Source organism: Microchirus variegatus (genome assembly GCF_963457635.1).
Source record: "Microchirus variegatus genome assembly, chromosome: 8".
In the NCBI taxonomy this organism is placed as follows: Eukaryota; Metazoa; Chordata; class Actinopteri; order Pleuronectiformes; family Soleidae; genus Microchirus; species Microchirus variegatus.
This window is the reverse complement of record NC_139809.1, coordinates 22,474,009-22,491,355: the sequence shown is the minus strand read 5'-3', so window position 1 is coordinate 22,491,355 and position 17,347 is coordinate 22,474,009. Positions and strand designations below refer to the sequence as shown.

Here is a 17,347-nt window from a genome sequence, read left to right as displayed (position 1 = left end):
TTATTATTATTATTATTATTATTATTATTATTATTATTATTAATAATAATAATAAAATATTTAAAACATACCATCATAACTTATATCATGCCACTCCCTCATGTTGTCTTCCCATTTCTATTAATAACAAATATTACTAGATTTGATAGTTTTGAGTGTGCCCATGACAGAGAAAGCAAACTCATTTCACAGATATGTGAAGATAATGAATACTGGGGCTTAACTTGCACAACTAGTGATTAGATTACAATCTGTTTTTGTGTAATTCCACCTCTTTCCTGTTTTCCATCAACATTGCACGTAAACAAATAAACTATAGATACCACCAAGAGTGATTCCTCCCTTCCCCTTCTTTGTGGATCCCACCCAGAGCCAGGTGTTACAGTGACAATTGGCCCACAGTGAAGATTTTTTGTTTCAGACTTGGCTGAGCTCCCAGCCTCACAGTAACAGATAGAGACACAGTTAGAGTACCGTTTGGATGGTACCATATCAGGTTAATCCCCAGAGGAGAGAAAGGCACTACTAATGTACCTCTATTATATTTCTGTTCGCCTAGCAAAAATGTTGCTCCACCTGTTAAGTAATTGTAATTATATTTAGAAAAAGGGGTTAACAAAATGTGTTCTACTTGGATACAGAAAACCTCAGCATCTACATTTATCGGTGTAATCAATCAAAAACTAAAGCTCGTAGCTTGAAATGGAGCAAATTTAGAAAGAAAAAAATAAATGGACTTATGACCTTCCAGCTATAGATATCTTCAACTGTTATTCCTGTTTTAAACAGACCCAGACTGTCTTCTCCAGTGATATGCTGTTTAGGAGTTTATATTTAACCTGATCCGACAGAGAATTCCAGCTCACACTCGCTCCCCGTCTGTGGCTAGGCCAGGACCAGCACATAGACAAGGAAGAGAAGGGTGCTGTGTGTCCTGGCGACCCACCCTGCAAATGAGAGGGTGCATGTTGTGGTGTGGTGGCTGTTCCTAATTACAACCAAACACATAGAGCTGCAGCAAAAAAGGAGCCAGGCCATACTGTCAGGCCAGGGGACAAGCCCTACAGTGTTGGGAGGCCACAGTCGGCTTGCTGTGCTCCTCGGTAGCCTCAATTCACTCCCACGCCATTCGGCCCCCGCTGTAGCCCAGCACTCCTGCTGCCTCATCAACTTCTCTGGCTGAAATTGCAGGGTGGCAGGGGAATCATGTCTGTAAATATGACCGCACTGACAAAGAAATGGTAAGGTCCCTGTTCAGCTTGCTGGGAATTTAGGGAGGGATGTATGTCTGTTTAGATCCAAGCAAACATGACAGCTGCTGAACTCTGGTCCAAGGCTGAAAGGGGGAAAAAAGACTGTAACCCTCCGATACAGGTACAGAGTAGGGACGATTCTTCGATGCATCGTGATTCTCTCTAGAACGATTCCGAATCGATTATAAAGTTAATAATCGGAATTTTAAAAAAATTAATTACTTCGCCTGCTGCAACATTCTGTTCGCTTCGCTCGCTGCAGAGCCAGGGTTTACCTAGTGTATCATAAGCCTAGCGGGCCGCCAGGCTTTACTTGCCCCCCCTTTCAGGCTTTGCGTTGCTTGTTTATTTATTTAAAATAGATTTTTTTATACACCTCTGCTTTTTCTATACCGGGGAACAAGAGCGCATGTTCCCCCATGTAATCTGCGCAGTGCACGCTTGTCCAGGTGCCGATTGAAACCCAAGTCACACGATCAAGTGTGTCATTATTACGGTTACATCGTTCTTGTCAATAAATATATTATATTTAGGGATGCACCGATAATACGGCGGTCGAAACACAGCTACAACACGGTGGAACAGCACCTGTTAAACGCTGGAAAAGTGAAACTTGGCTGGGTGCAGCACAGATTATGAACTCCCCGTGACATTCACTTCACACCATCTATCTCTTTGAGCAGTTAACTAAAGAGATCAGCTCATCTGATGCATCTGTTATTCCCTTAATTACAGCGTTAAAGCGTCTTCTTTCACAAAGATTAAGCCCACGGAGTGAAAACGATGAAAAGTGCGCTCTGCTCTTCAGAGTCTGTCATCACGTTTCACTAATCTGCACTTCATCGTGACTGTACTCCATCCTCGTCATGAAGATAATTATTTTTATGTGGGGATAAAACACGTAGAGAAATGATCCAGTCTGCTTTAGATATTAAATGAACGCTTGGAGACGCAGAGGAGTGACGAACGGCGCAGGAGAGGGAGAAGAGAGCAGCGCAGGGGCGGTGCGCAGAAATAAAAGGGCCGTTTGTCTGCACGAGATGAGGCAGATGAGGGGGCACTACCACTTTTGTATTTATGTTGCTTTATCTTACTTTTAAATGAGTAGCAAAGTATTGCGTGCGCTGTAACAGGTTTTTTCCGCTCCTGCGGGTTTGATCCATCGGTGTTTTAACTGTGTTTCGTGAACATAAGAATGGTTTATATGAGCTTTTAGCTGACCTTTCTGTGGGTATGCAGCATGTCTGTGTTTGTTAAAGTTAGACATGGTTTTATGACGCTTTTGTCGCTGCGTCTGACCTGCGTCTGATGCTGCCCCCGGTACTGAGGACATCAGTAAAGAAGAGATTAACGCGATTAAAAAACATAACACGTTAATGATGACTGTAATTAATTCATCACAATTAACGCGATAATTTGACACCCCTAATAAAAATAAGTTTGGTAGCACTAACAGCTCATATCACGTGGCTGACTGGAAAAATAACAGAGTTAGAAAGGGCGTTTCGTGATTCTGTTTTCTCACGCCACGAGACCGGTTCCTGGCTCTGAGTATCGCGATTTCGATTTCGATATGCATATCGTTACAGCCCTACTGGTTAAAGCTAGGTGGTAAACCTTCTTCTCTTGGGGTTGCCACAGATCACTAATATCACTGACTGTATATTTGATTATGCAAAGATTTCATTCCCTGGATGCTGATCAACCCTCCCATTTATCCTGGCTTGGGATCAGCACTAGGAATACTCTGGAAGTGCACCCCATAGATGGGGCCAATTACCCTAATCAATGGGGAACAATAAGGATAAGCAAGTCACTTGCTTTTTTCCCTGGTAGTTTTTCCTTACCCTAGTCGAAGGTCTAAGGACCAACTCTGTGAAGTCTCGTGAGATGTTTTGTAAACTGTGGGCTATACAAATACAATTTGATTGATTGATTGATTGATTGATTGACTTGCTCAGAGGTAGTCCTAACAGCGCAATTGTTTAAAAGAAGAATAAAAAATACTCCTGACTGGTAGCGGTGTCCATAGATACCCATGGTTGCGATTTCAGTGTTATGTTTAAGTAAAGTGTTTAGGTAGTTGGTTGCTTGGTTTGGGTCTGGGTATACAAGAGAAAACTGTGACACTCACCTGCCTGTTCCTCTCATCCATGATCCTGGTGATCTGTATCTTCTTCCGCCCCATGGCTGTGTCCTTTCTGGTCTGTCTGACACCTCAACAATATCAGAAAAACAACAAAACTGTCTTCTTCCGCTCTCCTAGCACATCGTGCAAATGTCTCTGTTCTTGTTTACTCTCTTTCACTCTTCTCGATACACTCGTTGCAAGATAACTAAAGAGAAAGAGAGAAAAGGAGAAAAAGATACAGAGGGTTAACTAGACAGACTCCTTACACACTTCAAAACATTGGCAGGCTGTGTGTCTGTTCTCCTGCACATTCAGAAAGTATGAGACCCACGTCGTGTGTCCCTATCACTGTTGCTGCTGCTTATGCACCTGTCAGACTTTTAAGGGCAGCAAGTTGTCATAGACTGGACGTAATCAACTTTAATACTAAACCCAAGGATGAACTGACCCATTAATGTGAATTATTTTATCATTATAAAGGCCTTGACACGCCATACATATTTATTTCGTGAGGATTATTCACACATTAATAGCATTTTGAACATGTATAGTCAGTGTGGCTTTGAAATTAGTTAATTAGTGTTACAGTTTTTATTTTTTTATTTTTCACTTCCGGCATACTCACGTAACTTTACATTAGGAAAATCAGAAATACTGTTCTATCAGGGTATGTGATCAGAGTGGAGTTATATTCTATTTTGAAATTGCAATACATAAATGTAAGAAACCATTCACATCTTCAATTTACTAATGACAAATTGTTCAGCCCTAGTGACTGTAAACTTATTCAAATAAGTAAATGTTCAACAAAACCTTCCTTATATCATCTGCCAAAGTCCATCTTGAAGCAAAGTTCTGTGCTCAGGTATGTATTTATCTTTTTATTCAACAAAATGAATGAGCACAAGTTCATCATTGATAAATGCTTACACTACATTACATTGTTTCCTGCGATTTTCTGGTCTTTACAATTCATTTATTTAATTACACTTGGTATGAATAGAGAGGATGCATCAAAAAAAAAAAAATATCATTTGCACTTTGTGCCATCCATCGTTTACCGCTTTATCCTCCACCGGATGGGTGCGGCACCGGGGGGTGCTGTCCCTGTCTCAGCTGATATTGGACAGTTCGCCAGTCCATTGCAAGGCCACATATAGAGACAAACAACCATTCACTCACACTCTCACACCTACGGTCAATTTAGAGTGACCAATTCACCAATTTCCACTTTTGTGCCATATACATTTATTTTATTTGCATATGATGTGTGTACATTCATTTCATGCAGATGAAACTCAAAAGATGGAAATTATTATTGAGCTTTAGGGAAGGCAGGTAAAATTATTTTATCATCTTCAAATGGAGTCAAGCTGTTCCCCCTTTTCTCCGTCTTGGAGCTAAGCAAAGCTAATCAGTTGCTGGTTGTAGCTTGATTTTAATTGTGTAGACAGTAGAGTGGTAACATTTGTTTTATCTCATTTCATCTGCCTGCTGAGAAAGAACAGCAAGGTTTCATCTGAGCCGACCCACCCTGACTCCAGCTTTGCTCTGAAGATGATTAAGAGAGCACCTATGTCTGAGTTTGACAGTAGCTGAAATCTCCTGGGCCTGTGGAGAAGCCAGAGGGGGATGTGGAGGGAGTGGTATTCCCAAATGCACTTCTAACCTGGCCAGTTGTTCAGACTGCACTGTTCCCTGGAGAACATGTAACCCTGTCCTGTCTCTGCTGCTCTGCAACAAGAAATATAGCACCCTCCCCGGAGGTAAATTCATCACTTACACACAGCAAATAGAAAATGTCTAAACAACTACATTTCCCCTGTGAGCACAAGTGGAGAAAGGTTAACAACCCCGGCCATTAGATACATTCAGCTGTTTTGAGGCCAGGAAGCCAGGGGCCAAACTGGCAGTGAAAATGAAAATGACCAGTTCCAGTGGCACACAGTCATTATCGGTTACAGATGGACTGGCATTATGGTGTCTGGCTGTCTGAATCGGCACTCCACTGTAGGCAACCTTGACTGAGATCACCTCGCGAACTACCCACGCACTGCTGTCTGAGCCAGGAAGTAACCGCAGGAACATCCACAAAGAATTTCCCCCTGAACTAACACACAACAGGCCAGGGAGGGTCAGGGTGGGTCACAGGAGGCCAGGCTCCTCTTGTCCAGTCACCATTTTACACAAACTGATAAATCAAATGTAGTTTGAATTAGAGGCAGGTAAAATAAATTGGCATTTCAGCTCTTCCAAAAACACACCTGAGGGGTTAAAGGTATAAAAGTTTCTACGAAGAGGGAATACTATGCCTATTTGTGAGCAGCATAACTCAAATAGTAAATGATACTTTCTTATAAAGGTTTACTGGGAATGTTAATGTGATTTGTTTACCTGTTTCATGTATTTAATAATTAGTTTATAAATGATATTGCATGACAGTGCAAATGCTGACAAACCACACATTTGTTAAGTACATGTTGATATAAGTTAAGCAATGTTTATAATTTCTTATTATCTGACTGCTATATTTGATTACTTGTAATACTCTGTATTATTGGTTTGTATTATATTTGAGTATAATGTTACACTGTTATGGGCATGTGCTGAAATACATAGGTTTGCTGATGTTAAGTTATTGTAAACAAAAAAAATCTAACTAAAATGTTTTTTTTTTAAGAAAAATACTTTTAAAACATGCACACGTGCAAGTGATCAATTTGCAGATGACTGTGGTGTATTTCATCCACATATACGAATAAAGGAGGAGCTTATCTGAGGTGAAATAATGTTGAAATGATGATACAGACTCTCTTAAGTCAAAGGAAAACCAGAAAGAAAAGTTGAGACGTGCATTTGTGCATGCATGTGCCCACTCTATCCTGTCTTTATGCAGAGGAGCTGTCACAGCGTGTTTAAAACAGAGTGTTTAAGTCCACAGGCATAATAGACTGTGTCTTTTTTTATACACAGATACAAAATGACAAAGTTGAGAGAGCCGTCAGACTGCAGGGAAGAAAACAATCAACTCATCATCCACATTCATCAAAACAGAAAACCTTGTGTTCAGGATGCGAGTGATTATTATAATTTAATAGGTTGATGATGAACAACATACTTACATTGTAGATCAAACAGCAAAAATGTTGCATTACACAGTGACATGTTACAGTGTGAAATGCTGACTCCTATACTGATATAAACTATGATTCATATCAAGAAGAGATTAGGTTTTGGCCGTTGCATTGATAAACATATGTTTGTTTGTTTATTTTAAATACATGGAATTGATAAAAATTATACTATACAACAGTCACATTTCTGAAAGTATCCTTCATTTAACATTAAAAAGCCAAATAAATAATCCAGGTTTCATCTGAAATGAAAGGTAATAACTGTATTTTAAGATCATGTGATACCGTTCATAAAGAGTAGATGCTTTATTTGAGAGTGTATTTACAGTGTACCGTCACTCTCACTCTTTATGAAGCACAAACATCAAGAAAACTTTTCATGAGCTCAGAGAACCAACCTGTGTGCAGTTTTATATCTCATATATCGAGATATAGCCTCAAAATATTGAGACATTGCCCATCCTTACAAATATATTGATTTGCTTTATATCATGATATAAATATATATATATATATATATACATATACATACACGCTGTCATAAGTGATATAATGTCAATCATTTGTTTGCGATGTACCACCTCTTACTAGTTTCACTTGGCCATGAACTTACCTTAAATATACAGTACGTTATTTTATTATGTTTTTTTGTTTGTTTGTTTCTCATTTACATTGGTTTAACACTCTTTCTAATCTTACCTAATGGTCTTCTTCTGACATGCATAGAGAGAATAACAGCAGTAAAATAGGTGGACTTGTGTCAGGAAGGTTGTAGGATTGATTGTGGACAGTGTCAACATTATTTACCTTATTATTTTATAAAGCATTAATAAGCTTGCGATGCATAAAATATGACCATAAATATATATATTGGGTGTGTGGTGGTAATTTACCCGGCATGCTGTGATGTCTCACTCTAAGGTTTTGTCAGAAGTTGGCAGCCCTGCTATATAACATTGTAAAAGGGGAGGCAAAAATGAAGGACAGTTCTGTCAAATATCATGCATAAAGTTATTCCATCTGATATATCCATGCTTAGTCAACAGCTAATGTTACCATAAATTATTATACATCTTGATCTTTACTGAGAGAACAGAATTGTGTGTCTTAGACCCACTCATTTATGATAAAACGCTTGCTCCTCCCTCGTTGCTGACAGAGTTACATGTCAACCGCTCTGGCAACCTCGACTCTGGAAGGGAGGGGTGGAGTGGGAGGTGGATACGACTCACAGCAGTGTTTTGATTTTGAGTGTAGTAACCGTGTTTGGCCACATTGTTACAGATGGCGCCTTTAACAATATATTTTGCATTATGGATACAAACAACATTAAACTTGGCATTAACTTGTGCCTGTAGCAAGACACTTGTCAAGTTTGAAATCAATCAGGCCATCAGTTCGAGAGATATGCGAATAACACACACACAGACAGACTTTCTTGGAATTTATAGATAGATGTTGTTTCTTTTAGGTATCTACATTCTCTTTCTATGTTAGCAGCACAACCAAAGCAGAATTATGTTAATCTGACACAAAAGTATTTGTTAAAGCTCACATAGAGTGGTCCTGTCGCACATATATGTTAGTTATGGAGGTCTACTTACATACATTAACTTGTTTTTATGGTCAAAAACCTCCTAGTTTAAGTAAACGAGCTAATAGAAATCTGTCTTTGCTGACGCTGTGTTGAGCCGCGATATTTCAGACATAAATCTCACGCCCAGAAGACAGAGTGTGTTGTGATTGGCCAGCCAGCGTAGAGCCTTGCTAACTGTCTTGTGATTGGCCAATACCCGGAAGTGACATATTCAGCACACCCTCTCTCAGAAGTGCAGCTCCCCCCTCTGGAACGGTGGATGCACTTCTACTCATTATCAAAACATTGTTTTAACAATGTTTAAAAATAGCTTCGTCACGACTCCCTGCCGCAGTCCCTTTTATGACTCAGAGTCAGACCCAGAGTCAGAAGACACTGTCGCTCGTGAAACACCTCCACAACGGACGTTATTCTTCTTCTGCAGTTCAATGTACACAACCGGATGTGCCCGGACAAGTGCCCGGAGCAGGACGATCTGCTGTTCCGGAGAACCTCTGTTTACGTAACTGGACCGGGTTTTTTCAGAGATCTCGCTGAGCCCGAGATTACAATAATAACAATAATATTGTTATATAAGTAAATATTGTTTAAATAAAATGTTTTTTAAATGTAAAAAAAAATTGTGGGATGTCTCGGACCGTGGGTCAAAAATCGTGATACAAATTGAATCGTTAGTTGGTGTATCGTTACAGCCCTAATATACACAATGTATACAGTATATATAAATGTATACAACATATTCTCATGAAGGGTTTGTATGGAAATGTACAACAAAAATATGTACCGTTTTTTGTGCATTATCCTGTGAAAATCCAATGACCCTTCAGTGAAAAAAAAAATCCCTCGGTGAACGGATACGATCTTCCGTTCTCAGTGATTACTAGATTTTTCAGGTTTCAAGGTGGCAGCATATTGTGCATCGTCACTTGACCACGGCTCCGTGGTCACATGACGACGGCTCCATGGCGAAAATTACATGGGGAAGCATACGAAAACACTGTGCATTACTTTCTGTAGCTTTCAGTACAAACCTTTCACGAGAACAGGTTGATATATATTTATATATATATATATATATATATATATATATACACACACACATGTAGGTGTAACACAGGCTCACTGATCCTCCATGACGAGGTGCAAGACAGGGCGATGGACAGGAGGGCTTCTCATCCTCCTCTTCCTCTAAGAACGACCACAGAGACAATGGGAGACTTGGTGACAGCCCTGGCCTTTTCACAATCAATAAAACATGCTCAATTCCCTGTGTAATTACTGGATCCAGCATGTCCTCCTCCCTCTCCACCTCGATGCAGACTGTGTTTACTCCACAACAAAGTTGACGCATTACTCCCTCAACTGTTGTCCTATATAAAAGGTAATATAAATGTACACAGAAAAAATTCATGTTCTAGGGGTTTCCGTAATGAACATAAAATGAGGCCAGCATCAATATCTGTGTGCATGTTATATATATATATATATATATATATATATATATATATATATATATATATATATATATATATATATATATATATGAATATGGTCAGCTAAATCTTAACCACAACAAGCATTTACAATTTGTCTAAATATAATCCAAAATATTGAATATGCTGCTTCTTTCAAGGTGATGGACAGTTGCCAAAAACTTGAGCATAGCCATGACAGTTGTGTCTCCTGTGCAAGGCATGTTAGCCTCAGTATCCTACCACAGGCCATGGGCAGACAAGACTCAACTTCCTGCCCCTCCACTTCCTGTTATTCAGGACCCTTCTGCATGCCCTCTGTGGGGGAGTGAGAGGGAGTCGGCTCGAGTCAGAGAGGAGGGAGGTAACCACCTAGGGGAAAGCCTTCCCCTATCCTTCCATCCTGACTAAATAACTGAGACTAAACAACAACAGGGGCTCATCTCGCTGAGCTTCACCCTGTGTGCTTATCATGTTTACAGGAAGGATCATTACACAGGCTGGACATGCTGCTTTCAACCACTCACTTTACAATTAGTAGGCAGAGAGATTTCCTTGTTGTTCAAACACTCCAACAGTTACATAAGAATGAATCAGAGCTCGCACACAGCAGGAGATAATATACTGTACATCAAAACAAGACCATTATGACAATTTGAAAGGCTGCAGCTGCCTCACACACAGAAATATCATGAGCTGTTATTCTGTAAAATAATGCACAATGTTCTTCAGCGTATAAAACCCAAAATGTCAGCACTGTTGCTGGGTTATGACACAGAGACATGATGCGAGACAGTCTAAAATCCACAGTTTGAGCCATTTGTTTCAATAAAGCCTTGACACCAGTACAGTAGAAAATGAACATTCACCTCTTTGTTCTTGCTTTCATCAGGAGGTGCTGTACCTGTGAACTGAGCTGTTGGCCTGAGGGGAGTGGAGTCAAGCCAACCCTCTCATGCTCTTTCCCTCTTCCCTTTGTGGGAGTAAGCTTATCACCCTCTCCAGCAGTGAAAGGCAGGATTGTGGCCCCGGCAGCATCACAAGTGTTAATGTCTCCTGATGCTAATCTGACACGAGGCTGATCTCTCAAGTCACTTTTTCCATCGTCCCTTTTCAAAGCCCCCAACCCCTTTTCTCTTTCTTTCTTTCTTCCTTTCTTTCTAACTCATGTTATACACTCTCTCACCTCAGTTTCCAAGGCAACTAATGAGATATAATTAATAAGTGCTATCACAAGGGCATGCACACAAAAAAGTGAAAAAGGAGAGAAATGGAGCAGTCTGTAAATCATAGACTTTCTGCAGCACCTCCCTTCCTCTGAGAAGTATGGCTGTGGGCGACATTACTACAATGCAAGATATTCAGTCAAAAAATATTATTATATTAGTATTTGGGATATTAAGGGAAAGCCCAAATAAAACTCGAAAATCTTCAGACTGTTAAAGCAAGGACAACCTGGCAGTCGACCAATATTGAGCATTCCTGATCCTTGTCTGTCTTGTCTGACCATCTGCAACTGTAATTGGCAACCAGCACCAGCAATGGTCAAATAACTAGTCAAACAAGTGACTAGTGACTAGCAATTGGTACTAAGCAATTGTTTTCAGTGAAACTGAATCATTAGAATCAGTTAATTAAAAACTATTTGTTCAGTGCTTCCGCCATGACCAGTCACCAGACTGAAATAGAGTGGCAGGGTTGGCAATGCCGCTCGCAGTGGTGGATCTAGAAAATTCTACATGGGGTGGCAAAGCCCCAGGCATGGGAGGCATGGGAGGATGGTAAGCAATAAAAACCAAATGTAAATGGATTTAACATAACAAACATAAAAACACTTTAAAATTAATTACTGTTTTATCATGAACAACAGGAACAAGCCCAGAGCATCTTTTAAAAAGTACTAATACTAAAAGTATTAATAGCAAAATTAAAATATAAAAAAAAAAAAAACATGTATATATATATAAAAGTGCAACGATCAAAAATAATTTAAAAAAAATAAGCTTATAGCTTCCAATTAGAGTCTGGATTCTGGTGGAAGGTATTTTGGACCATTCAAAAAACATCTCCAGTTCAGTCAGGTTTGATGGTTTGCCCCGGCACAACTTAAATGTTGTCACTGGATTCCTGTTCTCCAGAATCTGCTGATATTGCAGACTTTCTGTAAATCATATAAACTTTATTTCACTTCTCAAATATCATTGTGTTTTTCTCCTATATGATATATTTAACTGAAATTTCTTATCTAAAAAAATCAATGATTTATAAAGGAAAATTTACAGGGGTGCCCAAACTTTTGCATACCACTGTATTTCCATCATCTGTGTTTGTTGTTTCATGAAAACAAAATATACTATATATACTTAAGAGAGGAGGATCAAAGATAGACACATATTTCTAATTTCAAATCAAACTGCCTTGCCGCCGCAGACACTAATGAAATACATTGAAGTGGCTCTGTGGTGTAGTGTGGATGGATCAGTCTGTTACTGAATGAGCTGATGATGAGCTAACTCTCAACTCATTGCTAAACCATTAGCATCACAGTCAATACTTTATACACAAAGCTGTGTCATTCACACATGAGTCAAGCACATCAGCACATGTTTGTGCTGAAGCTAGTGAATAACAATAACAAGAAAAAACGTCCCTGTATGTGACTGAACACTTAGGTTATGTAGATTAACCATATTAATGAAAACTCACCCATAAGGAGATAGAGCGGTGCTGGCGTCACTACATCATCTCAGACAACTACTGTGTCTGTCCTGCTCTCTTTCAGCCACTGAATAATCATCTGTTTGTTGTTTTTGTGACGATGAAGTCTGCTAATACATTAGCATGAAGATCGCTAGCTTAAAATGCTAACAAGTTCACTAACCGAGCAGAAATGCTGTCTCTGTCTTTGTTAAGAAGTTCAGCCACAGTTTAATTATTGTCCGGTTCTCCTTGCCTTCCTTTGGTCAACAAAGCTTTGATGACGACTGCTTTGATTAAAATCGCGCTTTCATTTCGCACTGCACATGCTCAATAAGTGCTGGAAAGTTCCAGACACTCTCCCCCCCCCCCTCCCTCTCTCTCTCTCTCTCTGTGCGTGTATATTAATTAGCCATGTGTATTCTCGTGACCATCAGCTGATTGGCCGAAAAAACAACAAAAGCTCTGGAATGTGAGATCGCCACACCCAAAACAGGAATGATTCACAGTGATCACACAACCTTAAGTCAAGTACAAAGTGTATGGTTTTAAGACCCACAATACTGTGATTTGAAGCATGTAGTGGCTTCTTACAAACTTCAAGTTGAACAATTTTGAAAAAAACGAAAATCCCTCATTTTTTTCATGTTTTACTCGTTTTTGCGCTGGGCCGACTTGTGCCCCCTTTGTCTGTGGCGGGTCACATTTTTAACTGATCTACAGTTTGGCATTGTTTGGCTTGATTCTTGTGGAGCGTCTCTTCCTGTGACGGCACTCTGACCAATCAGTGGCCAGCAGTCTGGTGATGTCATGCACAGTACCTACTCAGCTCACTTGGAACCTCGCCAGAGCAAGTACTAATAAAAGTACCTGGTACCAGGTACTATGCTAGCGAAAACGCAACTTAACCGTGCCATGCCGAGGAGAGGCGAGCTGGTGGAAACTGACTCTCAGTCGAGAATATCACCACATCACAAAAACATACAGAGGGATACGCTTATCTAAAATTTTTAGGCCAAAGGGTTAGCAAGTGTGTGGCAACTACTTCCAATGGAAACGTCGCTAGATGTTGCCAGAACACATCATATGCTAATTAGCATATTTGCAACATGGTCACACTGCTATTTGCATTTTGCCCTGAGGGTTACTGGTTCCAATCGCTTCCAAGTAAACGGCTAGGGTACACCTGTGCAAGGTATTCAATCCCCATTGTTAATTATAACCCCAGCCAGTGTACTACTAGTTCCAGTCCCAAGCCCAAATAAATGGGAGGGTTGCGTCAAGAAGGGCATCTGGTGTAAATTAAATATTTGTGGATCATTCAGTGTGGCGACCCCTTGAGAGGGAGAAAACAAAAAATAAAATAACTGTATATCAATTTAGTTATATTCTTGCAGCTGTATTAACTATATGTTGCTTCCGATGGCTGTGCCTGCAGCATGTGAATTATTATTATTATCATGCATTACATTTATATAGTGCTTTTCTATATATCTATATCATACATATATATTATATATTATATATGCACGCCATTCAACCCTCACTCTCACACCTATGTTCAATTCAGAGTGTCCAATTTACCTTATCCCCATGTTTTTTGAACTGTGGAAGGAAGCTGGAGAACCCGGAAAAAAAACCCACACACACATGGGGAGAACAAGGTTTCCTCCCACATTCCAAAAACATGCAGATTAAGTTAACTGGACACTCTAAATTGACCGTAGATATGAATGTGAGAGTGAGTGCTTGTTCATCTGTATGCTGGCCATGTGACTGGTTACCTGTCCAGGGTGTACCCCACCTTTCTCTATGTTAGATGGTATTGCTTCAAGCCTACGCCCCACACCACCACAAACCTCATGTGGAGGATAAAGCTATAGAAAATGAATGCCAGGGGTGAGAGTCTGCACTAAAATGGCAGACGGCAAATAGTTAATCTGCTCTGATGACTGGTGATCACTCCAAACCTCCAATGACCCAGCTGTAATCCCACATTGGATCAATGCAAGTTCAAACAATCCTACATGCTGCTAGCACCTTGCTTGTGCAGGGGGATTGTGTGTAATACAGGGACCAAGAGACATAAAGCTACTTATCACCTTCAGGAAAGCAAGGAAAAGAAAACCCCACAGGATGAGCCTGTTCTCACTCAGAGAACGTTTCACTTTACAACCAAACAGATGGAAATTATTCCGCAGACATGTATCCATTCTACAAAATCTGAGAGTGAATATACGGTAACAACCAATAACCAAAGGACATCATCACATGCTGACAGCATTACCAGACAGACATCCTCCATCTCACTCTCACTCTGCTGTCAAGGGATGAGAGGACTATGCAAGGTGACTTTGACTTAGTGCCTTGGGGTTTCATGAGAAAATGCCATTGACATTACATTAATTTCATGTCTCTTTTTTAACTGACTAAGTGCCACAGAATCCCGTATCGCATGGGGCAAAAAAATGAAACTCTTTTGCTTTAGCTTCAAGGCGCAGGCAGTGAGGAATCGAGAGGCCAGGAAGACAACAGTGACATGACGAACAACCAACTTTGTTCTTAATTTAGTTCCTTCAACACAGGAACGAGACATTCACGGAACGAATGTTAGTTAGTAACTTTCCAGAGAAAAAAGTAAAACAAGAGTAAATATGTAAGTCAGAGCAGGACAGAAAAGACAATATGATGGTGTTAAGTATGTGGAAAGATAAAAAGGAAATAAGACTAAGAGAATCACATCACGGCCATCACATCCCATCCCATCCCACCTCTGTGGTAGTGTGCGGCAGTGGCGTTGTAACATAATTACTGCTGGGACATTTCTATTCCCAATGATCCATTTGCGTCAGTCAGGTTTTCAAGCCCAGCCAATGACTGGATTCTCAGTTTCTCAAGGATAAAGAGATGACCCTCTCCTCGCAGTTATATCCATTTCATGTCATAAAGCTGCTCTCCTCCACAAGGTAAATCCCTTGATGCATATTTGAGTCAAACTTTCATGAACAAAGAAAACTTCCCGAATATGATGGTAAAGCTCATTATAGCTCATTCAGATTGACATTAGACATTGTCCAGCTTGCATTCAATGGTGTCCTACTGGTGGCACTATGTACCTCCATCTACTACCATTACATATTGGTCACAGAGCTAAGTGTCTGACTTTTCAAAAAAAATGAATTGAATTGAAGTGAAATTGAATACTGTCCTTGCAATTGTTGCACCTTTGAGTGAGAGATGCAGTTCAGTTCAACAATTGAACCATAGGAAATGTGGCTATATGTGGCATTTATTGATGTTGAGATTCATCAATATGAGTTTTTCTCTCGAAAATGGCAATGTTATTAATTATGCAGCCAATATATATGATGCCAGTTTTGTTTATGGCTGTTTTGGCTGTTGCTGCATCTGAAAATTGCTTTAATGATTAAAAATCATTCAAAAATATATATATGTATATATATATATATATATATATATATACATATATATGTATATATATATATATGACATATTAGGAGGATTTTATGGCCAGTTGCTTTAGATTTATTACATAATGCACCTTTAATTTCGGACCTTTCATTGCAAAGTTCTAGGAGTTTTGTGGAGTATTGCAAAGAATCTGAATCTTCGCCAACTTTGCCGCCCCCCTATCTCGAAGGCCATGCAACATTTGAAAAAAAACATTGGATGACTTTTGATCCTCAACTGGTCCACACTGACCACACCAAGTTTGACGGTGATCACACAAAAGCTCTAGGACAAGTTCATTCAAATACCATTGGTGTGAAATGGCCAAAATCGGTGCCGAGTTGACGTGCTATCCAAAATGGCGGCCTTCCTGTAGGATTCAGGGGAAAGTCGTAATCAACTTTTTTGACCCTCCCAACCTAATGAATGTGTGTACCACGTTTTGTTCATGTGCGTTAAACATGCATTAAAGTTTTCAGCGGCAGTAAAGTTTTGCCCCGCCCACTTTCAATTTTTTACGGACATTCCCCAAACCACTTTCAGACATAAATTTTCCCCAGTTCTGATGCAGTCGCAAAATCCATGCGTTTTCGGGCATGTTCAGTCCTTCAAAAAGGCAATTTACTTTGCGGGCAGAAGACGAAGAAGAATAAACATTACAGTTTCAATAGGGTTCTTGCACAGTCGTGCTCGAACCCTAATTAAAAATATTTTAAACAGGTCTTCAAAACAACGGTGTCAAAAAACATTTACATTTAACATAATTTAATAATAATTATTAATAATAATAATAATAATAATAATAATTAAATAAGAATCAGACAATTCTGATTATTTAAAAATGGCAAAAATGTAATTGTTTTTGTGCGCCCTTACAACTCGTCATGAAAGCCTCATATGGTAAATCTATGTTTATTTTGTTATCAAATATACTAGAATATAGAAATTGTTTCTTTATAAAATATTATATATATTTTTTTATAATTGTATGCGTTGTTTGTTACTAAAAGAGTAAAGGAATATGGCAGTTGCAGCTACCTGACGTAAATGACATCTTAGGGGAACCAGATAAAGACGTAAGAGTCTTTGAGGACTGTGCCTTTACAGCAGGAAGTGTTGTTAAAAAGATATTCTGGAATGCATAAGCTGGTGTTGTTTTTTTGTTAAAGTAGTAGCTGTATCTAATACTTAGCTCTGGTACCAGAAGTGGTGAAGGGGGGTGCAAAAAGGGGAAGCTTCACCCTTTTTAGTCAACTGCTTCTCATTAGTCAACTGTGCTTCTCATCCGATTATTCATAATTGTGACTTGAGAAACTTCTCTATGAGGTTAACCTCTTCACCATCACAAATAAAATAATGTCTAATCATACACAATCTGCAGTATGTCATGCTGCGTGTGTGCGTGTGAAATTCATATCATCACTGTTGGTTGAACAAACTTTGTCTCACAGCAAAAGCCCTCCATCACCAGCATTACTTACAGTATGACAGTATACCACTTTAACAAGTCAGTATCTTGACATGGCACGACACCAGTATTCAGTACTCTATGGATGAGCACTTCCTGTGTCACACATCGCTACAACTGGGCC

The 17,347-nt window shown here is 39.6% G+C and overlaps 1 protein-coding gene across 6 annotated transcripts in view; it reads right to left on the bottom strand.

Annotated features, from left to right (window-relative positions):
- The window catches only part of mef2aa (myocyte enhancer factor 2aa), a 99,321-nt gene that overhangs the window by 57,935 nt on the left and 24,039 nt on the right, over positions 1 to 17,347 (bottom strand). For all 6 annotated transcript variants that reach the window (XM_083894142.1, XM_083894140.1, XM_083894144.1 and 3 more), the window contains exon 2: positions 3,388 to 3,589. In XM_083894142.1, the coding sequence (XP_083750268.1) occupies positions 3,388 to 3,441 (54 nt within the window). In that variant the 5' untranslated portion in view covers positions 3,442 to 3,589. The remainder of the gene's footprint in view (positions 1 to 3,387; positions 3,590 to 17,347) is intronic.